Source organism: Petaurus breviceps, unplaced genomic scaffold (assembly GCF_028583685.1).
Source record: "Petaurus breviceps papuanus isolate PSGF00001 unplaced genomic scaffold, PetGlider_PUasm1.0 91133, whole genome shotgun sequence".
NCBI classification, from domain to species: domain Eukaryota; kingdom Metazoa; phylum Chordata; class Mammalia; order Diprotodontia; family Petauridae; genus Petaurus; species Petaurus breviceps.
The window spans coordinates 83,149,268-83,175,054 of NW_027187419.1; the positions used below are offsets into that span (position 1 = coordinate 83,149,268).

A 25,787-nucleotide genomic window follows, 5' to 3' on the forward strand; every position below is an offset into this window, starting at 1 on the left:
AGTTCCAAAATCCAAATGCAGCACCTTTCTTATCCCTTTAAGGAGATACAGAGACTCTCTAATATCAAACAATAAGACCTGTTGCATACAAGTAGAAAGAAAAACTTGATGCTATTTTAGGCTGTTGCCCTAGATCATTCCAACAGTTTTTGAAATTAGAGAAGTTCTTTTTCTTTAAAAGTCACAGGGGTCAGTAATGAATAAAGCTAAAGACCTTTATTATTCCATATTTTTAAAACTCACACAAAAGGATGCATGGGACTAAACTGAGATACCCAGAGGCAGGGCATAGGAGTAATAGCAGCATGAATAGTAGCTTTCAAAGCAAAGGCTACATCAGAGTCTCAGCTGCCAGAAGGAAAGAGATTCAGTCACTGTAGAGGACACTCCTGGGCCAAGGGATGAAGGTTCCAAAATATACTGCAGGAAAAGGGATGGAGATTAGCAATGGTCCTTTGGAGTTGTTGCCCTTATAAGAGCTTAGAATACTCAACTGTGCCAACTTTTTCAGTGGGTGAAATACATGATTCCTTTGTCTTCTCTCCACTAGGTCAGCTCAGTGTAGTAGGCAGAAAACATGGATTCTACAGGGAAGAGATATGTTACCATTCAGGAGCATCTGATTTATTTCCAATTTCAATTATCACAGGTAGGAAGATGCCAGAAAACCCTATTTATACATGAATGCTATATGAAGTCTCCTAAAGAGGGCAGGGCAAAAACATGATGCAGGAGAAGGAAATGTGTCCAGAGCAAAATCAAGTAGCCACAACGGGCCTAAACAGTCTTAGAGAAGATCCCAAATCACAGAGCCTTTTTTGGACTCTCAGAACAATGGTCAGTATCAGGAATATAATGTCCTGGATGTTCCATTTTAGGAAGGATACTTGGTATACTGGAAAGTATCCAGAGAAGGGCAGCTAGGCTAATGAGGGTCCCAGAGGCCATGTCATATAAACATCAATTTAGGGAACTGGGGACATTTTGTCAAGAGAAGGGATCATGGGTTATGTGTGCAGAGTGGGTGTTGGGGGTAGGGAAGAGAGATGTTAATCATCTTCAAGTATGTGAAAGTTTTTTATGTTGAAAAAACGAATACATTTGTTCTCCTCAACCTTAAAGTTGTGAGTTACGGGCAAGCAGCAAAGTTGCAGGGAGGTTGTTTGGCCTAAATGTAAGTAAAACTTTCTGAAGTTTTAAAAAAAATGCTTAATAGTTTTCCTTAAGAGAGCTACTGTTAAGGTTTACATAGATGGTAAGATGACTGCCCCATTGGGTTATGTTGTAAAAGGGAATCTTGGTCTACTACAGATTGGACAGTAGCCTCTGAAGCCCCTTCTAATTCTGAAATTCTAAGATCCTTGTCAGAAATGCTAGTATTTTTCTCAATCTGATCCCAAATTATAGAGAGCTAAAAGGTCATTTCCAGATTATAACATTTTTCATAACTCACATAGAAAAAAAGAAAATGCCTCATGTTACACAAACCTTTCAAAGAGCAGAAAAGACCATTTCATTGTTTGACTTGAAAACATTTTATTTAATTTATACAAATAACTACTAAATACAAAAAGTAGATTAAAACAAAATAGTTATTTTTTTCTGGCAGAGTTTAAATGCACATAATGTATAATTCAGAAGAAAATGCATTTTCCCCCCCCTCCCCCCCACAGCATTCAGGACTAAAGTTCTACTGAAATCTTTAATTGTTCTAAATCAGTAAGATATTCGGTGGTGTCTTGTGGGTAATGGCTAAATATGTTCTGCATACGAACTGAAAAAAAATATATTACAGACTACACATGTACAAATGTGAAGCACTTAAAATGTGACTCTTAACTGATAATACAGAAAATGTCCATTTCAGATAATAGTGTTAAAAACATTTGTGTAATAAAATCATGAGACCACATAAAAATAAGCTTTAACATGCACTAGTCAGTTTTGTGAAAACTGCTAAGTGCACTAGTAATAAATAATTTGCCAAGTCGCTTATAAACAATTCCTAATGTTCGGCATTATTGTAAACATCAGCACGTGTAAAATGCAGCGAAGTCTGACAGTTACATTTCATTTTGCCAAATTGAATTCCTATTATTCAGACGGATCAGTGGAGTACAGAGCCAATTTTTTTTTGGCAAGTTGGGTTTTAAAATTAATAGTAACAGTGCAAGTAAGGAATGCAAAGAATTCCTAGTGCAATAAAGGAGAGAAGCACAGGCAATATTGCTGATTAAAAATTTACCACATCCTCGCGTTCCCCGGGGGGAGTGTCTAAGAGCTCTGTGAGAAGAGCTCTAAGCCATCATCATAATGCCCAGATCTTTGTCTTCGGATTTCTCTATGTTCCTTCAGGTCACATCTTTTGCAACAGTACATCCAGCATCAAGTCTCTGAAGTCTGAACAGTTTGTGAAATGCCCATTTTTAGAGTCATTGAGCGAGGTTCAGGTGGTTTCAACGTCTCCCAAAGAGATGGCTAGATAAGATGTCTGTCTCGACTGATGCCATTTTTTGGGGGGCGGAAGGGATCAGTTCTGACAAATCGTCAGGTCAGCATATTTCCAGACTGGACAATGACAACAACAACAAAAAAATCTTCCATCTTGACAGCACCACGAAAATGTCAACAGTCAGCTTTCAATTTATCTAAGGAATTATCAATTTTGGTCAAAGTCTTTTTGATACGCAGAGCTGTTAGTCTTGCAGATGAATTTTGATACCAACATTCTTTCATAAGCTTAGCCAAAGAGGTTAACGTCTAAGGGAAGAAAAAACACAAACACCAAAGTTAAAAACTCCTCTTTAGTCACTTGTTAGCTCAGAGGACAGAATGTGCAGCTATGGTTTTTTGCAACTTAAGGTGCCAACATAAAGTCAAGGTGATGTTATTGCTGTATTCTTTAAACACATAAACAAACTTCTTGTGAACTGACAAAGCAGCCAAGCTCATATTGCATGTACTCTGTCCTTCGGCCTCTTGACAACAGAGACCGAGTTTATCTTGTAAACCATATAGCACATACCATGCCTTCCGAGGTTTTATGTGTCCTATTAGCAAGACTAACAAAGAGGGAAAATCCTGAAACCCAGTAGCAAACAGGACCATGTCTCAATGTGTTAGCTCTACTGATAAAACCATATAACCTTTAAAGCTTAGGACCACAGGTGAAGAATCATTGAGGATCAGTGCTAGAACAAATCTTTAAAGATGATCTAATCTAATCCCCTCATTTTATAGATTAGAAATTGACACCTTGCTCAAGGCCAAAATAATGTGGGTAGAATGGGGGGCACCATTCTATCCAATACATGGACATTCTTATAAATCTTTTGCCTTATCATAATAATAGTAAGCACTTATATAGACTTTTAGGTTTGAAAAGTGCTTTCCCTGTATTATGTCAACTGACTTTCTTTGCAACACTGTGAGGTAGGTGTTATTATCATTCCTATCTTACAGGTATGACTTGCCCAGGGTCACACAGTTAATAATTATCTCTGAGGGAGAATTTGAACTCAGGTATCTCGACTTCAAGTCCAACACTCTATCACCTGTCTGCCTCCTCTCACTGCTCATTATACCAAAAAACAAAAATCCAACACCCTTCCCTCACCAAAGAAACAAACACTAATATGAACTCAGTCTTCATAAGCATAGGTCTCTTTCTACTCCTTCTAAGCTGGTCCAAGATCCCATCTAGATAATATACATTTATGAAACACTAGGAAAGAAAAAAAGAGGATCCCTTTGACACCTTGGGCCTATATTGGATGAGTATCCAACAAATAACTGAGATTACCTTCAAGATCGAGAAAAGGATGGTTAAGAAACCCCTTATACTTACCGGATCTGAGAACCATCTGTTGGGAATGTTTGGCCTCTGTTGATCCACACAGACCACCTTTCTCATATCTTCAAAACTTGGATCGTTAGGAACTACATCATAGAAGGGTGGCTTATAATCTTCTACAATACCTAAACATAAGCAAGAATTAGATGCAACAATAACTTGTGATTTTTTTGGATTACTGTATAATTTGAAGATATAAACCAGAACAAAGTGATGAACTTGTACATGGCTCAAATTTGACTTTGACATAGGCTAGTGGTCAATTGATTGTTGTGGAAATTCTGCACAAGGTTTGGAGAAAAGAGTAATTGTTGTCATTCATTTTTATCACTACTGCTACTGTGCTTAATTACTTTCTGTTGTTCAGTAGTTTCATTCATGCCCAACCCTCTGTGGCCCCATTTGGGATTTTCTTGGCAAAGATACTGGTGTGGTTTGACATTGTCTTCTCCAGCTCATTTTACTGATGAGGAACCTGACACAAATACAGTTTAGTAACTTGCCCAGGGTCACACAGCTAGTAAACATCTGAGGCTGGATTTGAACTCAGGAAGATGGGTCTCGTTGACTCTAGGTCTAGCACTCTACCAACTGTGACACCTAGCTGCCCACTTAATCACTACCATAATGCTATAAGCAGCTTAGGAGAGCATTCACATGATAGCAATGAGCCACAAGGCAAGAGGTATACATGAACAAGTTCAGGCTATTCAAAAGATCATAGAAACACAGAGTGGCCGTGGGAAAGGACCTTAGAAACAATCTCACTCATTTTACTGATGAACAAGGGAGGCCAGAACTTAAGTGATGCCAATCATGGTCACACAGGTAGTGACAAGAAACAGAACTTGAACCCAGGTCTTCTGAGTGTTCATTCCATCATATGACCACTAAGCCACAATTATTTTTTTTGCTTTTTGGAGGGCAATTGGAGTTAAGTGACTTGCCCAAGGTCACATGGCTAGCTTTTGTGTTGAATGACTGAGGCTGAATTTGAACTCAGGTCCTCCTGACTCCAGGGCCAGTGCTCTATTCACTGCGCCACCTAGCCACCCCTAAGCCACAATTCTTAACCAGGTTACTGTAGATTCTTGAAACATTTCATTTCTGGAATGATATGCTAAAGTAAAGGAGAAGTCTTCTCTGAGATGAGGTGGATATAGCAAAGCTAAAACAAACTATGCCCCATCTTTCAAGTTAGAAAATTCATAAAATAGCAAAGGGAGAGGAGGAATGGAAAACAGCAATACCAAGACACCAACACCAAGCTGGAAAAGGCAATTCTGTCTGCCTGGGGTTCTGATATCTGCCCAATTTGTTTCTCACTGATTACAAGTATGTAAAGGCAGGACCACAACATCAGCTCTTAGACTGCTGTTTTGTCAAAGAGAGATGAAGAGAACTGAGCGAGAATGAAGGATTTATTTCTTCCTCAAATCTAGGACTCAAAGATGAAGTAGGAGCCTAGGAGACAGCAGCCGTAAAGCTTTCAAATCCCTCAGGAATCAAGAAGTTTCAGTTTTCAAAACAAACTCATGAAGCTGTGACCTTTCTTACAGACAACCCTCATTCAGGAAGAATAAGGAAACTGAGTTCCCAGTTTAATAGGGTTTTTAAATCTAGAGGTTGAGCTGAAAATGTAATACCTGCTCTCTTTACTATCTCCTCAAAACTATACCTCATTCTCCACATTACTTTAAGACTTCAAGGATCGGGTGGCTAGGCGGCGCAGTGAGTAAAGCGCCTGCCCCAGAGTCGGGAGGACCCGAGTTCGGTTCCAGCCTCAGACACTTAACACACACACACAAAAACTAGCCGTGCAAGCTTGGGCAAGTTACTTAACCCCAATTGCCCTCCAAAAGGCAAAAAAAAAATAAAAAAAGACTTCAAGGATCTATGTTTTTGTTGGAAGGGAGGGTCAGTAGGAGCAGCAGTAATAGTGAAGTCATAACAATAGTAGGAAACTTAAAATAAGCTTTAAAACCTTGTTTAATAATTTTTAAGCTTTAATAGCTTAAAAGTAAACTAAAACTTTTATTATGCCTGTAATGACTACCTCACATGATTGCTGCGAAGCTAAAATGGGATAATGTGGAACATGCTATTTAAGTTTTTGTTACTTACTGCTACAATTACTATAAATATGGTAACTAGTACTACTACTGCTGCTATCCCAAGATTCTGTTACTAACTACTGCTTCTCTTACTACAGCTACTATGATGATGACAACTACTACTGGTAACAACTACAATCATCCCAAGTTTCTGTAACTTACTACTAGTACCACTATTACTGTTTCTCTTTCTAGAGCTATTACCAATACTAATGCTGTTACTACTACCCTATTACTACTACTTCTCTTACTACAACTGCTACCAGTACTAATACTATTACTACTAATAGTACTACCATCCCCATTTGTTATTTACTATTACAACTACTACTTCTCTTACTACAACTATGATGACATCTGCAACTACTTACTAGTACTAATACTATTACTACTAGTACTAAACAACTACCATCCCAAGTTTCTATTACTTACTTACTACTACCACCACCACCACCACTAATATTACTACTGCTTCTCTTACTACAACTACTGGGATGTCTACAATTAGTATCAGTACTAATATTATTATTACTAGTACTATTAGGACTACTATCACAACAACCCAGGATCTTTTTCGCAGCAGAGGAGCTAAGACTCTTCCCACCAACAAAGTCTTACCTAATAAAGTTTAAATATGCTTTAATAAATAAGCATGTAAATGTTAAAAGAAGCATTAACAAAGTATATTAATAATCATTACCCTTCTTTCCCTCCCTCCCTCCTTCCTTCCTTTCTTCCTTCTTTCCTCTCTTTCTTCCTTCTATCTTCTATGCCTCACTGCCTCTCAAGAAAGTAGATGGCCTTTAAGAGTTTCTATGACTAAGTTAAAAAAAAAAAAACAACCAACTAATAAAAGGAAACAGTAAACTATACCAATGGGCCTATGATATTAGTACATATTATCACGTATCAGGTGTTGTGCTAAGTTCTAGGGATACAAAAAAAAAGAGTCAAGAAGCCTCAAGAAGCTCACATTCTGATGCACACAACAAACAAGTATGGACATAACAAGAAATAAATAGTGGGAAGAAGATGGAAGGAAGGGATGTGAGCAAACCATGAACCCCTTTCCTCCCCCAGGGAGCTTGTTCAGTCAAGTGGCCTATTGAGCAATGTTTTCATAGAATGCCCATCCTGGTGAGGAGCCTTGTTGACTTAGCTGGACAGGTCCTCAAATAGACATTGCCAGGATTCTACTCAAGGGCTGCTAGCTCAGGACTCTGTGCTAGAACTTGTGTTCTGCAGGCTTAGGGGTCATCTCCACACCAAGATCGGGTATAAGAGTAGTACTTTGTAGAAGTTGTTGCAAGCCATGGTGAGCAGAGTAATTCTAAAGCTGCATTTATTCCTCCAAATAACCTGAAATTCTTCAAGTCTGTTTTTCATTTGCCAAGTAAACAAGTTTTAATGGTCATAACCATTACTATACATTACACTTAAATTGTATATTATTATTTTTCCATAACACCCCCCCTCAAAAAAAAAGGAAAAAGGAAAAGTGAGATGTGGTAAACTCTGTCTCCTAAAAAAGATGTTAATAACAGTGCTGTCTTTCATGCCCATTTTACCAATGAAGAAACTGAGGCTGAGCAGTTAAGTGACTTGCCTAGCATCACAAAACTAATAAAAGTATCTGAGGTGCTGGGGCAGGATTTGAGCTCAGATCTTCCTGACTCCAAAGGCAATACTATCTATCCATTGTGACACCATATATACTTAAAGCTGAAAAGGACCTGAACAGCACATGAATTCTGGTTGCTTCTGTTCTCTGATTTTCCTCAAACCAGTTATCTGACCTGCCAGGTCCAATCAGTAAGTCCATTTGTAACCTCTAATACTCGGATTAAAAGCCTTTGCTTAGCAAATCACTAACAGATTATAATGGGAACGTACAATCTACATTTTAGCTAAAATTGTCAAGTCATCTTGATACCGTGATACCCTGCTTCTATCAATTTCTGAAGTGCTTGGACAATTTTTACAAACTGAAGCTGTAATTAAAGAATAATACAGAGAGAAACCAATTAAATAAATATAAGACAGTCCTCTAGGGGCACAGCTAATAGTTAAGTGATGCTCTGAAGCCCAGGTCAAAATCATAATTGAACAGTCTGAAAGATCAAATGTGTTTTTGTGGTAATCTGGGTCCTTTCCCCCTTTCTTTGTATGGCTAGGGCAGGAAAATTGGTGTCATGGTGCCTCCTGGAAAATTGGCCTGAAGACTAGATATCACTGGGAATTCATTTACTTTGACAGAGGGATTCTGTGACTGGGAAGATGGTTACATCAGCTTACATCTGATAAAAGATGTCAAATGCACAAAATGATGTAGTTGGATTTTAGAAATTGGATTTGATAACATCCAGAAATGGTCTTCTGTATACACTAAGCCCAAACTCAAAAACACTATTTGTCATATTATCTGTGTCACAGTTTTCTCATAGTAGATACCCTACATATAGGGCTACAGTGTCGAATAATGTAAACCTAGAATTTATAATAGTGCTTTAAGATTTACAAAGTGCTTTACACAATATTCACAAATAAGTTAGCTTACATGAAGAACTATTAAAATGGAATTTCTTTGTCTCTTTTCAATCTCCCATACTTTGTACAATTCAAGATTCTTTCATGAAGTCAAGCTTATAAATAACAAACTTGCAAATAAGTTGATTTCCCCTGATAGTTCCCAGCCCCTCCCTCATCTAGTATTGAACAGTTGTTGGTTATTTCAGTTTGCTTCTCTGTCATGAAAACAAAAGCAGGATAAAACATTAGCAGTTGATAAGGTGAAAAGGCTGATCCTTCTAAGATAAGAGTATTATAGATCCTGTTCCTTATGGAACTAGAAATAAAAGGCAGCAACCAAGGGCTTGGTCCAGGAGTGGGAAACTTTGGCCTTTGAGGTCACATGTAGCCTGCTAGGTCCTCAAGTGCTGCCCTTTGACCGAATCTAAACTTCACAGACAAATCCTGATCTGAAGTTCCACATCCCTAGAAATATCTCTATCAATTTCCTCATGGCAGCTGCCCAGCCTCCAGGGCTGATGAGTTAAAGAGTGAAAGGACTATAAAAACAACAATAAACTACATAATAAAAAAATTTTGTTAATTTTTAAGCTACATGACGGGATGGAATAATAAAGATTTCATAACCAGAAAGGACATTTTCAAGCTCATCTAGTTCAATTCTTTCCTTTTAGATATCTGAACATTAAACCCAAAGGTGAAGTAGTTTGTCTGACTACTAGTTAGTGAGTGAAGACATGGCTTAGAACACACAATGTTGGCTTCCACCCTAGGGATCTCTCCACAACAGCAAGAGGAGAAATTATTTAACTGAGACTCAAGCGAGTCATGACTGTCTTTTGTGGGAGAATATTATCACCATGACATCCCTAGCAATATCTTTAAGTGACCTGGACAGAAAGCTCAAGACTGAACCTAAAGACTAAGGGGCCATCAACAATGAGGATGAACTCAAATCTGGACCTTTTCTTTATCTTGTTGCCAGAGCAACAGAACCCGAGTGGCTCTAAAAAAATTCTTCTCTCATTCTTCACCGCTGACTTGGATATAAACATTCTGGAAATAAGATGGCAGAAAAACCAATAACACGGATTATTTAAAACTCTCTTTATTTGAACTTGTAGTTAAATAAAGGCTTCTTGCATGACCAAGACCTTAATGTACCTTCCAGGCAGTGTACCCAGAACATACCAATGATCCTATTATATTTATCTACAGCAGCTGGCACATTAAATACTAATAGCTCCAGATGTCAAGAGTCTTCTGAGAAGGCTTTCAGTATCTGACTACAATATGTGAAATCAAAAGAGCTCATCAAAAGCCTGGCTTTGGCTTTGGGCTGAAATTGAGTTCTATTTTCTTGTCCCAATTGAGCCATACTGGGCATCCATTTCCATCACAAGAAATTAAATTATTTGTGTTTCTCTCTCTGTTTTGTCATTATATTGAAGTATGGAGAGTGCAGACAGAGACTATTACCAGTAATTTTTAAAAGTTTTTTTTTTTTAATACAGAACTCCAAGCAAGGCAGGGCCCAGAATACTCCTGGGATCCTTAGGAGTCACATCCAAAAGTAGTTTTAAAATCAAATACACACAGTCACTCTCAATTTTTCAGGGACTGAATAATCAGCTGGTGAAGGTAGTGGTCTATTTTTCTTCATTGTCTTTCATGGTTTTCCATCTTGGTTCTATTTCAGTCAGAGGGCATCAAGATCTCCCCAAGAGAGAAGAAAGTGAATGTCAAATAATTCTCCTATTCATCTGGATGTTTCGGTATAAAGCCTAGAAAGTAGGGGGCAGGACTGCTGTTTGGGGATTACATACAGATTCCAAATACCCACTTTACCTCTATTATTTATCCCCTTCTATCATATCCCTTTTATATACCCCAAAAAACATCTCCATATCTCAACATCTCAACAAAAAGATACAGTTGAGATTGGAAGAACACACAATGTTTGCAAAATGAACAGAGGTACAGCTTGAAGAGAAAATATAACAATTATTTGTGGAAGGAGATATACTGCAATGCGTTATTGAAATTTTATAAACCAGGGGAAGGGAATAAAAACATTTGAGGGGGGAGGAAATGTCTATAAATTTAATTGGATACTATAAAAGCAACTATTGAATGTTTACTGGTACATGCTGACATTTTTCACATTTTAAAATCTGAACAGGAAGAAGAAAGAAAAATATCATTATAAAATGAATAAATGTCCCATTCTTCACAAAATAACATCAGTGACAATCAGCTATTATAATTGACTGATTTTTTGCTTGCTTCTCTGGTTTTTATAAACTGTAAAAGCAATCACCTTGCTAGTATCTCCTTAAAAATAGAATTATCTTGGAAACAAAGGTAAAGATTATTGAGCTACTATGAAAATGTATTGGTCCTGATTATCGTGACATCTTTGCTCAGTTGCAGAGTAGTAAGATGGTAGGTACATCCAAATAATGAGGTACTTCTACTCTTTCTATCTCTAAGAACCCAATGGGTGTTACAGTGATGCCTTCAATAAAACAGATGGAGAGAGAATGACTCATCCCATGCCTCTGTTGAGAGCCACTGGCTCAATGGTGACACTATGAGATGGGATCCAAAGAACCACATGCTATGAAATTACCCTGGATATAACGACCCAACAGGAGGCATTCCATTCTGCTACCTGCCAGGCAAGGCACATGCTGGATTCCATCATTAATGTTAGAATGGAACTCTTTGAGTCTGAAGGCCATGTTTTTGTCTTTGTTTACATCCCTGGCACATAATGAGCATTTTATAAATGTTTTTAAATGACTGACAAAAATACAACACTGGAACCTTAGACAAGTCACTTAATACCCTGATCCTCATCTCCCTCACCCACAAATTGGAATAATACCAGTACTACCTATGCACTTACCTCACAAGCTAGTTGTAAAGATCAAATGAGAAGTGCTACGTAAACAATAGTGGCTCCCTATTACCTCCAGGATCAAATATTCAAATCCTCAGTTTGGCTTTGAAAGACGTTTACAACCTGGCCCCTTCCTACCTTCCTAGTTTTCTTATACCCTAACTCCCCTCTTAGTACTCTGCAATGCAGTGACTCTGGCCTCCTTGCTATTCCTCAAATACAACACTCCCTATCCCAATTGATCATTTTCACTACATATACCCCTATACCTGGAATGCTATGCCTTCTCATCTCTACCTTGTGGCTTCTGAGGCCTCCTTCAGGTCCCAGTGAAAAGCCTACCTTTAGGGCTGAGTCAAGATGGCTGAGTAGAAGCAGGACCTCACCACTGCTCCAGTTTCCACCCTCCCCAATCCATGTAAAAAGGGGATTCTAAACAAACTTTGGAGCTGCAGAACCCACAAAATGACACAGAGAAGCTAACCTCTCGCTGAGGAAAGCCCGGCAGGCCGGCAGGAATCGGCCAGCGCAATGCTCTGGGAGAGGAGCCCAGTCCCACACCGAGGCTTTAGCCCCAGGGTGGGCCTGACCAGCTGCTGGGCAGAGGGACTCCAGATCAGCAGCAGCTGTGGCCGTTTCCAGATTCATCAACACATAGATGCAAAGGACAAAGTGAGAGGTCAGTGCAGTCTGGACTTTGGGACCCAGTAAGTGGGAGTGCGTGGCTTTTGCCCCCGGGGCAAGAAGCCCCTGAGACCCAGCACAGCCAGCCAGCACCACATGGCAGCTTCAGCTCCTGGCCTGCAGAGTATAGGGGGACCAAGCACCAGTCTGAGGGGTAATCGCTCTTGCTGTAACCTTCTTGGATCTGGATTGCAGTCTAGGGTGGAGGTCCTAGGGTGTGTGTCCAGCTTGCCAGAGTGTGTGGAGACCTCAGAGAGGCCACCCATCTAATACCTCTGGCAGCTGCCAAAACCCCAGCATTTGGGATGAAAGCTCTCCTGTCTGGTGGCAGAGTCCTACTGTGGCAAAAAGCCCAGGGGTCAAGTGGCTGAGGGGCAACATGACCAGGCAAAGGAAACAAAGCAGACAGAAGATTCCAACATTAGACTCCTATTTTGGTTGAGCTGGTTACAGGTCATAGAGGACCTTAAGAAACAGATAAGAGAAGTGGAGGAAAAAATGGGAAGAGAAATGAGAACAGTGCAATTACGAAAGGAGAGTTAACAGCCTGACAGAGGAAAATCACACCTTAAAAAATAGACTAACTCCATTGGCAAAAGAGGCTCAAAATGGCAATGAGGAGAAGAATGCTTTAAAAAGCCAAATTTTCCAGATGGAAAAAGAATCTCAAAAGCTCAATGAGGAGAATCATGGCTTCAGAATTAGATTGGAGCAAATGGAAGCTAATGACTTTATGAGAGATCAAGATGCTGTTAAATAGATCCAAACAAATGAAAGAATAGAAGGCAATGTGAAATATTTCATGGGAAAAACCACTAACCTGGAAAATAGATACAGGAGAGATAATTTAAAAATTATTGGACTATCTGAAAGCCATGATCAAAGTAAGAATGTACAAATCATCCTCCAGGAAGTTCTCAAAGATAACTGCCCTGATGTTTTAGAACCAGAGGGCAAAATAGAGGTTGAAAGAATCTACTGATCACCTCCTAAAAAAGATCCCAAAAAGAAAACTCCTAGGAATATTATAGCCAGGTTCTGGAATTCCCAGATTAAGGAGACACTATTACAAGCAGCCAGGAAGAAACAAATTTCAATATTGTGAAAACACAATCAGGATAACCCAGGATCTGGCAGCTTCTACACTGAGGGATTGGAAATATGATATTCCAGAAGTCAAAGGAGCCAGGATTAAAACCAAGAGTCACCTACCCAGCAAAACTGAGTATCATGTTTCAGGGGAAAATATGGTTATTCAGTAGAATAGAGGACTTTCAAGCATTCTTGCTGAAAAAAACAGTTATAGAAAATTTGACATTGAGATACAAGAAGCAAGAGAAGCATGAGAAGGTAAACAAGGAAAAGAAATCATAAGGAACTTATCAAAGTTGAACTATTAACATTCCTACATGGAAAAGCAACAATTCTAACTTATGAAACTTTTCTCAATATTTGAAGAGAATATATATATATATATATATACATATATATATATATACATATATATATGTATATATGTTTACAGGTATACATAGATAGAGGGCACAGGACCAATTTAACAGGAAGGGATGATACTTAAAAGGTGAAATGAAGAGGTGAGAGAGGAATATAATGAAAGGAGATGGGGAGAGACAGAATGGGGTAAACTATCTCATATAGAAGAGGCAAGGGAAAATGGTTACAATGGAGGGAAAGAATAGGAAGGCAAAAGGGAATGGGTCAACCTTATTCCCATTGAATTTGGCTTGAGGAGGGAATGAAATATACACTAAATAGGGTATCTCACCCTCCAGGAGAGTATGGGGTGGGGCGAAGGGGATGAGAGGGGGGATGATGGAAGGGAGGGCAGGCGGGGGGGGAGGGAAGTTGGAAGCACCCACTTTTGAAAAGGGACAGGATCAAAGTAGGGAATAGAACAAGTGGGAGGTGGGATAGGAGGGAGGGAAATATAGTCAGTCTTTTACAATATATCTACTATGTTATTGTTTTGCATTAGCCACACATGTACAACCTATACTGAACTGCTTATCTTCCCAGTAAGGGTGGGTGACAAGGGAGGAAGGTAATGAATCTGGAGTTCAAAGTTTTAAAATAAAATATTCAAAAATATATACTATTATTAATACTATTTTACATGTAATTGGGAAATAAGATATACAGGCACTGGGACATAGAGATCCACCATGCCCTACTGGAAAAGTAGAAAGAGGTGTGGGAGAAAATATGGGAGAGAGCAGATTGGAGGAGGGGATATCCTGTGGGACTGCTATTTTGGGGCGGTGGGTAGGGGAAAAACAGGAAGAAAATTTGTAACTCAAAATCTGGTGTAAATGAATGATGTAAATCAGAAGTTAATAAAGCATTCGAAAAAAAAAAGCCTACCTTCCACATGAATGCTACTGTCTTCCTTCTGAGATTACCCTTCTGCCAATTTATCCATCTAGATCTGGTTTGCACATCATTGTTCTCATGATGTCTCCCCCATTAGGCTATAACCTCCTTGAGAGCAGAGACTGGTTTTGTTTTTACTTCTCTTTGTATCACACGTAATAGGTACTTAATAAATGACTGATGACTGACTATATGACTATGACATTATTATTATTTCCCTAGAGCAGGTTTTAGAATGTCACTTGTGGCTACATAAAACTGCATATCTTATTTCAAAATCACAGTCAATTCCATCCCCCAGTTTGTATTAAGGTTAAGGTGACTTTGAAACTAATTCCAATAGCTGAATGTTTACCCCCAAGTATAAATAATTGAATGAACCAAAATAGCCATTCTAAATACTTTAAATGGAATGTTCCTGGCACAATTCTTTCCTTCAATTGTATTTTTTTTTAATGAAACATGATTGAGCTAAACCAGCATAACATATTGGATAGTAACTTGCTGAAGAGGAAATAAGAGTTGTCATGGTTTCTATAACTCAACTCATTGTGCCAGGGAATGGGAAGGACAAACAGTTCTCAAGCAAAATCAAAGGTTAATTAGAAATGGTTTTTCACAAGCCCTTGTGCCAAAGCCAACCCTCTGTAAAATGGGGATAATAATGCCTACCTCAAAAGCTTGACGTAAAGTATTTTGAAAACTTTAAAGTACTATATGTCTGCAAATAAATAGCCTAATTCCTATTCTCCATCTTATCTCCAGTAAATTTCTCAGTGGTACCTCATCCCAGTGGCTGGCATTGCCTCCACCCCTAGACTTCCTTTTCTGATGGTGAAGTTATTACCCAGAACCTCCATTTTAGGAAGTACTTATGCTGGTCATATTTACTTGTAACCAGCTCATCTCCTGACACTATGAACAATTTTCCTATCCCTTCCCCACCCCAACACCACTTTTCAGATTGGTTTTGGTTTTTTTTTCCTTTAGAATTTAGGGAAGGAAGGAAATCATTTGCTAAACACCTACTATGTTCCAAGCACTGTACTAAGCACTTTACAAATATTTCATTTTATCCTCATGACAACTCTGTAAAATAGGTGTTATTATTGTCCTCATTTTACAGTTGAGGAAACTGAGACAGGCAATGGTTGAGTGACTTGTCCACAGTGACACAGCTAGAAAGTGCCTGAGGCTGGATCTGAATTTGTGCTCTCCTGACTGCAGGCCCAGTGCTCTATCCACTGCAACATCTAGTTGTCTCATGTAGCTACCTTTCTTTTGCCTTGTATTTATATTCCCAGAACTTAACACAGTGCCTTGTATGAGTAAATGCTTAATAAATACCCTCATTGTATTTTATTTTATCTAAGTGCCTGTCCCACAAGAGGAAAAGTTTGGTGAGGTAGATTTTTTTCCTAGAGAAATCAATTTTCTTCAAAACTATTAATTAGAACTGATCACATACTTTCTATATGTTTCAGTATACTAGGCAACAATTAGACAAATACAAAAGTGGGACAATACCTGCCCACCCCCCACAATTTATAAGCTGAACCCAAAATCAAGAAAGGTAAAACCAATTAGAAAACACTTAGTGCAACAATGGCCAAAGAAGAGATAACCGTAATGAATCAGACTCAAAACTGGGTGATAAAACTGAATTCTGGAGACTCAAGACAGTGAGTTTGACATAGGTCCCAGAGAATATTCTATAATATCCTATTAAATGGATGTAGGCCATACCAACACAGCTTCACCTCGTCTACATCAATGTATATGTTGGTATGGCAGACTTACTCCCATCATCTTTTACCTAAGGATTTTATTTTATTTTTTGCTTTTTGGAGGGCAATTGGGGTTAAGTGACTTGCCCAAGGTCACACAGCTAATTTTTGTGTTAAGTGTCTGAGGTCAGATTTGAACTCAGGGTCCTCCTGACTCCAGGGCTGGTGCTCTATTCACTGCACCACCTAGCCACCCCTTACCTAAGGATTTTAAAAAGCAGAAAGTTCCTTCTTGACATGGTTTTTAAGTTTCCTCCCCTATCCTATACACCATTCCTAGATAAGCTCTGATTTGCCCAGGATCCCAATAGCAGTATGGTAAAAGTGGCTGAGGGTTATATGGAATATATGGTCAAAGATGACAAATAATTATTTAATAGAAATAAAAATAGAATCTTTTACCTTGGCTCACAAAAATCAAATGTATAAATGTTGTTGGGGGGCAGGGGGAAATACAAATAAAAAACAATTCACATGAAATACACTTAGAGACTATAATTGATTGAAAGCTCCATATGAATTAGCATGATGTAAAAGCAAATAGAATGAATAAGCCCCATAAACAGAAGTTCAGAAGAAAGGAGGTGACAATCAAATTGTAAACTGTATGGGTCAGAGAACAATACATGGGCATCACATATTACTAGGAAAAAGATAAGAATTATGGGCCAGACTTGTGATTTCACTGGTATAGGGAGCTCTCAGATGATGAAACTTCCTTTAGCCACTTCTTCTCCCTTTTCCAACTACTAAAGGTGAAATGATAAAAAATAACATTTAACTTCTCAAAGATTTCATCTTAAAACTATTGGACCATGGGGCAGAGCCAAGATGGCGGAGTAGGAACACAAACTCGGCATGGGCTCCTGCTCCAATCACTTCCAATACATGTAAAAAATGACTCTAAACAAACTTTAGAGCTACAGAACCCACAAAGTGATAGACAGAAACAAATCTCCCACTGAAGGAAGCCTGGCAGGCGGACAGGAAGGGTCTTCACACCAAGCTGGGAGATGAGTGCAGTCCAGCATGAGCCACAAGGTTCCAGCCCGAGGGTGGCCCCAACCAGTGGCCTAAGAGCAGATTTCAGGAGAGTGAATCTTCAGTAGCTGTGGCGGTTTCCATACTTCTCAACCCATAAATGCCAAAGTCAAAAGGAAAAGGTCAGTGCAGAACTCTGTTAGAACTGGGGGGGAGGGGGGAAGGGGGGAATGAAGAGCACAATCCAGCCCCTGCCCCTGGGGCAAGAAGTGGCCATGTAGCTGTCACCCTGTGGCTGTTTCCAGAGCTCCTGGCCTGCAGATTGTAGGGGAACCAAGCGACCATTCAGAGGGGAATCATTCTTGCCTTAACCTGCTTGGATCTGGATCATGGTCTTGGGTGGTGGTCCTGCGGTATGTGGCCAGTGAGCCAAAGAATGTGGGGGCTGCAGAGAGGGCACCCCTCTAATAGCTCTGGCAGCTGCAAAAACCCCAGCGATTTGGGACATAGCACTCTGCAATCTGGAAGCAGAGTCCTACCATGGAAAAGAGCTCAAAAGTCAAGTAATTGGCAAGATGAACAAGCAGAGGAAGCAAAAACAGACCATAGAATCCTTTTTTGGGTACAAAAAGGGTCAAGACATGGAGCAGGAGGAAGACAGTAAAGTCAGAACTCCCGCATCAAAAGCCTTCAAGAAAAAATATGAATTGGTTTCAGGCCATGGAGGAGCTCAAGAAGGATTTTGAAAGTCAAGAGAAGTGGAGGAAAACTTTGGAAGAAAAATGAGAATGATGCAAGAAAATCATGAAGAGCGAGTCAACAGCCTGCTAAAGGAGACCCAAAAATACACTGAAGAAAATTACACCTTAAAAAATAGACTAACTCAAATGGCAAAAAAGGCCCAAAAAGCCAATGAGGAGAAGAATGCCTTAAAAAGCCAAATTTTCCAGTTGGAAAAGGAATTTCAAAAAGTCACTGAAGAGAATAACTCCTTCAAAATTAGATTGGAGCAATTGGAAGCTAATGACTTTATGAGAAATCAAGATACTATAAAACAGATCCAAACAAATGAAAAAATATAAGGCAATGGGAAATATCTCATTGTAAAAACCACTGACCTAGAAAATAGATCCTGGAGGGATAATTTAAAAATTATTGGACTACCTGAAAGCCATGATAAAAAAGAAAGCCTAGACACCATTTTTCAAGAAATTATCAAGCAGGGGTGGGTAGGTGGCACAGTGAATAGATCACCAGCCCCGGAGCCAGGAGGACCTGAGTTCAAATCCAGCCTCAGACACTTAACACTAGTCTGGTGACCTTGGGCAAGTCACTTAACCCCAATTACTCTGCCTTCTCCCCTCCAAAAAGTAAAACAAAAAAAAAAGAAAGGAAAAAAGAAAGAAAGAAAGAAAGAAAGAAAGAAAAAGACATTATCAAGCAAAATTGCCCTGATATTCTAGAACCAGAGGGCAAAATGGAAATTGAAAGAATTCACTGATCACCTCTTGAAAAAGATCTCAAAAAGAAAACTCCTAGATATATTATAACCAAATTCCAGAGTTCCCAGATCAAGGAGAAAATATTGCAAGCAGTCAAGAGGAAACAATTTGAGTATTGTGGAAACACAATCAGAATAACACAAGATCTAGCAGCTTCTACATTAAGGGATTGAAATATGATATTCTGGAGGTCAAAGGAGCTAGGACTAAAACAAAGAATCACCTACCCAGCAAAACTGAGTATAATGGTACAGGGAAATATATGGTCATTCAATGAAATAGAGGATTTTCAAGCATTCTTGATGAAAAAAACCAGAGCTGAACAGAAAATTTGACTTTCAAATACAGGAAGCAAGAGAAGCATGAGAAACGATAATTGTAACTCATGAGACTTTTCTCGGTATGAGGATAGTTGAAGGGAATATATATGTATGTTTAGGAGGGTGTATGTATATATAAATATGTATATGAGTGTGGGATATGTGTGTACACATATACATAGACAGAGGGCACATGATCAGTTGAATATGAAGGGATGATATTTAAAAAATAAAACTAAGAGGTGAGAGAGGAATTTATTGGGAAAAGGATAAAGAGAGAAATAGATTAGGGTAAATTATCTCATATAAAAGAGGCAAGAGAAAACTGCTACAATGGAGGGGAAGAGGAGGAAGGTGAAAGGGAATGGGTCAACCTTATTCTCATTGAATTTGACTTAAGTGGGGAATAACATACACAATCAATTGAGTATCTTACCTTACAGGAAAATAGGGGGGAAAGAGATAAAAGGGGGAATGATAGAAGGGAGGGCAGATTGGGGGAGAGGGTAGTTAGAAGCAAATATTTTTGAAAAGGGACAGGGTCAAAGGAGAAAATAGAATAAATGGGGGGTGGGATAGGATGGAGAGAAATAAAGTTAGTCTTTCACAATATAACTACTATGGAAATGATCTGGGTAACTACACATGTATAACCTATATTGAACTGCTTATCTTCCCAGTGGGGGTGGGTGAGGAGGGAAGAAGGGAAAAAAATCTGAAACTCAAAAGCTTTAAAAACAAATGTTTAAAAATTTGTTTTTTACATGCAACTGAGAAATAAGATATACAGGTACTGTGGTATAGAAACCCATCTTGCCCTACTAGAAAATTAGGGAGGGGATGGGGAAGGATATAAGAGAGAACAGATTGGGAGAAGAGGTATTCAGTAGACTTGCTATTTTGGAGTGGGGACTAGGGGAAAGACAAGGAGAAAAAAATTGTAACTTAAAATCTTGTCGAAATGAATGTTGAAAACTAAAAATAAATTAATTAATTAAAAAAATTTTAAACTATTACATTATATAGGAACTCTATTACCCTTTATACACAATACTTCTAAATGTGTTTCCCCACAAAACATGGTTATGGATATTATGTATGTATATTTGTGTATTTATTCACATATGCATATATGTATGTGTGTATGTATGTATGTATGTCTTATCTGAAACTCTTTTCTCCCCCACCATTTAGCATAGACTAAGTACATAATAAATGTTTCTTGAATCACCCTAGAAATTGTATGGAAGGAAGCTGGTAGGTAAAGGCTAAACATTAGTCTCTTTCTCCTCCATCACAAGGAAACCTAAAATGATTTAATCAACCTGACAAGATCAAGTGGAAGCAAGGAAGGCCTCCAGCATGTTGGATGGACCTTCTATGGCAAACTTATGGGAGGTCAGGAAGAAGCATCATACAGGATGGGTAAGCAAGAAGTGATATGCATCCTTGTAAGCACTGCCCCCAAGGGTTGGCCTTGGTTTCCACCCCTACACCAGGCTGCTTGCTAATTGAAATACATTCCATACAAGACAAAATCTCTATAGTTTTCACCTTTGTATAGCCAGGGTGTTTTCTGCACATGCTTAATAAATATTTGTTGAATTTAATGAAATGGCTTTTGTTTCATTCCACAATTGAAGATAAATAACTTAAAATACAAATACCTAGGAGAGAAAACTCATGAATTTTAGTCAAAGTATAAATGACTAATGTCAGTTGTAAGGTAATAAACAATCTTTGTAGGAAACAGGGGAAAATATCACTTCCTATTTGTAGGATTCCAAAGTAGGCCCTCTATGATGCTTAGCAAATGAAAACAATGGACAAAAACAAGAGGTGGGAGTAGAGGAGTAGTTTGCATGGGAAAATTTCTCCTCTTTTTATGTTTATGAGTAACAAGGAAAGAGTCACTTGTTTTTACTAGGAGAATCAAAACAAGAATCCTGCCTAGAAAAGCCTTTGGTCGGTCTACTTTGGAGCTGAGCATTTGGCTTAAGTGAGGATGAACTTGCTGAAACTAGTCACACAACTTGCTAATACTTTTTCATACCTAGGCAAAAAAACTTTACTATCTCAATCCATTGCATTTTCAGCATCAATCCAGTACAAAAGTTAAAAATGAGAAGGCATAGTTAAACATTTTCAAGATTCAAATGGAATTAATAAATGCTTGTTTTGGAGCAGTTAGGTGGTGCAGTGAATAGCGCACTGGCCATGGAGTCAGGAGAACCTGAGTTCAAATCTGGCATCAGACACTTAACACTTACTAGCTGTGTGACCTTGGGCAAGTCACTTAACCCCAATTGCCCTGCCTTCCCCCCTCCAAAAAGCAATCAATCAATCAATAAATAAATGCTTGGTTTTAGACTGTACTTATTTTCTTTAGAGGAACATCACAAATTCCTGAGAGCCATATTATTCAAAGGGAAATAGATGTACATCAGTTTTTGTACATGGCTCAGAAACTCAAAAAATGCATTATTTTAAGACTGAAAGAGATAAGCCAACAAGACTATTTCTATTCCCCCATGTAAACAAGGTTAGGAAAGTTGTGGTGAAGAGGGAAGTGGAGGGAGGTAAGGATGACCACCAGGGAAGGTGTTCTGGGCTGGGACTAACAGGAAGGGAAGGCATGAAGCATTTCTATAAAGTCAACTATGTGTCAGTCATTATGCTAAACACTTTACAACTATCTCATTTGATCCTTACAACAATGCAAAGTGTTGTTATCCAAATTTTACAGTTGAGGAAATGAGGCAGAGTTTAAATGACTTGCCCAGGATCACACTGCTATTAAGTGTCTGAGGAAGAATTTCACCTCTGGATTTCTTGGCTACAGGCCCAGAGCTCAATTCACTACACCATCTAGCTGTCTCAACAAAGGCCAGTTCCCTGGTAATTTAGGTTTGATACTGGAATTAAATGAGAAATTCAAAGGATATTCAACATGTTAAAAAAAAAGAAAAAAAAAGACATTTACTAAGTCATTGAAGGAGAAGGATGTTCAACAATAACAGGCACAGAGGATACCTTAGTGGGTTCAGTGGAGTAAAACTCTTCTGCCTGAATTGACCAATTTTCCATCAGTTAAGCATCATGGAGGGCATTTCGAGCTCCTCTTGGCTGCTCTGTACTCAGAAAACTAGGAAATGATATCAAAAGCCCAAGTAAAATTTCAGGCCCCTCATCCAGATAAAAACTAGCTGAACTTGCATGGGGTTAAATTAGGATATTGTTCCTATTACAGAAGCTCGGGAAGTGACACCAAAGGGTTAGATTTCCCCTAGCTTTGTAAACCACTAACCCAGTTCTGACATCCTTCCATCCACAGTCAATGATGCTTTCTTCAACCTTGAATCTTCAAACTTCAGCCTGATCTTCTAGATCCTGTTAATAACTAAGAATGATTAAATCTTCTCATACACTTCCTCTGATCTGACTTTGAAAAAGCTGGATATTTCTGGAGGAAATAAATTATAATGATGGGATCTATTACAAAACTTAGGAAACTTTTTTTTTTTAAAACAATCGGGGTTAAGTAACTTGCTCAAGGTTACACAGCCAGTTATTTCTGGGTGTGGTGCTGGGTATCTGAGCCCGGATTTGATCCAGGTCATCCCGACACTGGAGCCGGTGCTCTTCCTCGATGAGCCACCTGGCCTCCCCTAAGCAATTGGGGTTAAGTAACTTGCTCAAGGTTACACAGCCAGGTGTTTCTGGGTGGGTGCTAAGTATCTGAGCCCAGGATTTGATCTCCAGGTCATCCCAACACTGGAGCCAGTGCTCTTACTCGCTGTGCTACCTGGCCACCCCAAAACTTAGGAAACTCTTAACAGGGCACTCACCACTGAATGGCAATTGTTTTATTCATTTATTACTGAAGGTCTGTAATTCTCCACAATTTGCTCCAGACCTCTACTCTCCCCAAGTACCAATTCTACCTCTCCCAGTCACTCACAGAAAAAAAAAAATCTATGTCTAATTTTACAAAAATAACTGAACTCCTCAACTTTCTGCCTCTAAATCTCTTTTTTAAATTTATTTTTCTAATGCTTTATTAATTTCTAATTTACATCATTCATTTCCACCAGATTTTGAATTACAAATTTTCTCCCCATTTTTCCCCTACCCATTACCCCAAAATAGCAGTCCCACAGGATATCCCCTGCTCCAATCTGCTCTCTCCCATATTTTCTTCCATACCCCTTTCAACTTTTCCAGTAGGGCATGGTGGATCTCTATGTCCCAGTGCCTGTATATCTTATTTCCCAATTACATGTAAAATAGTGTTAATAATAGTATATATATATATATATATATATATATATATATATATATATATTTGAGTATTTTATTTTAAAACTTTGAATCCCAGATTCATTACCTTACCTTCCTCCCTTGTCACCCACCCTTACTGGGATGATAAGAAGTTCAGTATAGGTAGTACATGTGTGGCTAATGCAAAACAATAACATAGTAGATATACTGTAAAAGACTGACTATATTTCCCTCATTCCTATCATACCTCCCACTTGTTCTATTCTCTACTTTGATCCCATCCCTTTTTATAAGTGGGTGCTTCCAACTTCCCTCCCCCCCCCCCCTGCCCTCCCTTCCATCATCCCCCCTCTCATCCCCTTGCCCCCCCCATACTCTCCTGGAGGGTGAGATACCCTATTTAGTGTGTATTTCATTCCCTCCTCAAGCCAAATTCAATGGGAATAAGGTTGACCCATTCCCTTTTGCCTTCCTATTCTTCCCCTCCATTGTAACCATTTTCCCTTGCCTCTTCTATATGAGATAGTTTAGCCCATTCTGTCTCTCCCCATCTACTCTCATTATATTCCTCTCTCACCTCTTCATTTCACCTTTTAAGTATCATCCCTTCCTGTTAAATTGGTCCTGTGCCCTCTATCTATGTATACCTGTAAACATATATATATATATATATATATATATATACATATATATATATTCTCTTCAACTATTAAGAAAAGTTTCATAAGTTAGAATTGTTGTTTTCCCATGTAGGAATGTTAATAGTTCAAATTTGATAAGTTCCTTATGATTTCTTTTCCCTGTTTACCTTCTCATGCTTCTCTTGCTTCTTGTATCTGAATGTCAAATTTTCTATTCAACTCTGGTTTTTTCAGCAAGAATGCTTGAAAGTCCTCTATTCCACTGAATGACCATATTTTCCCCTGAAACATGATACTCAGTTTTGCTGGGTAAGTGACTCTTGGTTTTAATCCCAGCTCCTTTGACCTCTGGAATATCATATTCCAAGCCCTTCGATCCCTCCGTGTAGAAGCTGCCAGATCCTGGGTTATCCTGATTGTGTTTCCACAATATTCAAATTGTTTCTTCCTGGCTGCTTATAATATTCTCTCCTTATTCTGGGAATTCCAGAACCTGGCTATAATATTCCTAGGAGTTTTCTTTTTGGGATCTTTTTGAGGAGGTGATTGGTGGATTCTTTCAACCTCTATTTTGCCTTCTGGTTCTAAAACATCAGGGCAGTTTTCCTTCAGAACTTCCTGGATGATGATTTCTAAGTTCTTACTTTGATCATGGCTTTTAGGTAGTACAATAATTTTTAAATTCTCTGTCCTGGATCTATTTTCCAGGTCAGTGGTTTTTCCCATGAGATATTTCACATTGCCTTCTATTCTTTCATTTGTTTGGATCTGTTTAACAGCATCTTGATTTCTCATAAAGTCATTAGCTTCCATTTGCTCCAATCTAATTCCAAAGCAATTATTCTCCTCATTGAGCTTTTGAGATTCTTTTTCCATCTGGAAAATATGGCTTTTTAAGGCATTCTTCTCATTGCCATTTTGAGCCTCTTTTGCCAATTGAGTTAGTCTATTTTTTAAGGTATGATTTTCCTCAGTAAGGCTGTTGACTCTCATTTTGTAATTTTCTTGTATTGTTCTCATTTCTCTTCCCAATTTTTCCTCCACTTCTCTTATCTGCTTCCTAAGGTCCTCTATGGCCTGTAACCAGCTCGTATTTTCCTTTGAAGCTTTTGGTTCAGGAGCTCTGACTTCACTGTCTTCCTCCTGTTCCATGCTTTGCCCCTTTTTGTCCCCAAAATAGGAGTCTAATGTTGGAATCTTCTGTCTGCTTTGTTTCCTTTGCCTGGTCACTTGACCCCTGGGCTTTTTGCCACAGTAGGACTCTGCCACCAGACAGGGGAGCTTTCATCCCAAACGCTGGGGTTTTCTCAGCTGCTGGAGGTATTAGATGGGTGGCCTCTCTGAGGTCTCCACATGCTCTGGCAAGCTGGACACACACCCCAGGACCTCCGCCCTAGACTGCAATCCAGATCCAAGCAGGTTAAAGCAAGAGTGATTACCCCTCATACTGGTGCTTGGTCTCCCTACACTCTGCAGGCCAGGAGCTGAAGCTGCCACATGACGCTGGCTGGCTGTGCCGGCGTCACAGCAGTTTCTCGCCCTGGGGGTAAAAGCCACGTACTCCCACTTACTGGGTCCCAAAGTCCAGACTGCACTGACCTCTCACTTTGTCCTTTGCATCTATGTGTTGATAAATCTGGAAACGGCCACAGCTGCTGCTGATCTGGAGTCCCTCTACCCAGCAGCTGGTCAGGCCCACCCTGGGGCTAAAACCTTGGTGTGGGGCTAGGCTTGGCAACCAGAGCACTGCACTGGCCAATTCCTGCTGGCCTGCCGGGCTGTCCTCAGCGGGAGGTTAG

At 39.1% G+C, this 25,787-nt stretch overlaps 1 protein-coding gene across 4 annotated transcripts in view; it reads right to left on the reverse strand.

Moving 5' to 3' along the window:
• Positions 1-1,511: 1,511 nt before the first annotated feature.
• ACVR1 (activin A receptor type 1) overlaps positions 1,512-25,787 on the reverse strand; it is a 173,595-nt gene continuing 149,319 nt past the window's right edge. For all 4 annotated transcript variants that reach the window (XM_069080075.1, XM_069080074.1, XM_069080077.1 and 1 more), the window contains 2 exons: positions 3,848-3,978; positions 1,512-2,760 (listed from right to left, as the gene is read on the reverse strand). In XM_069080075.1, coding sequence (XP_068936176.1) covers positions 2,626-2,760; positions 3,848-3,978 — 266 coding nt within the window. In that variant the 3' untranslated portion in view covers positions 1,512-2,625. The remainder of the gene's footprint in view (positions 2,761-3,847; positions 3,979-25,787) is intronic.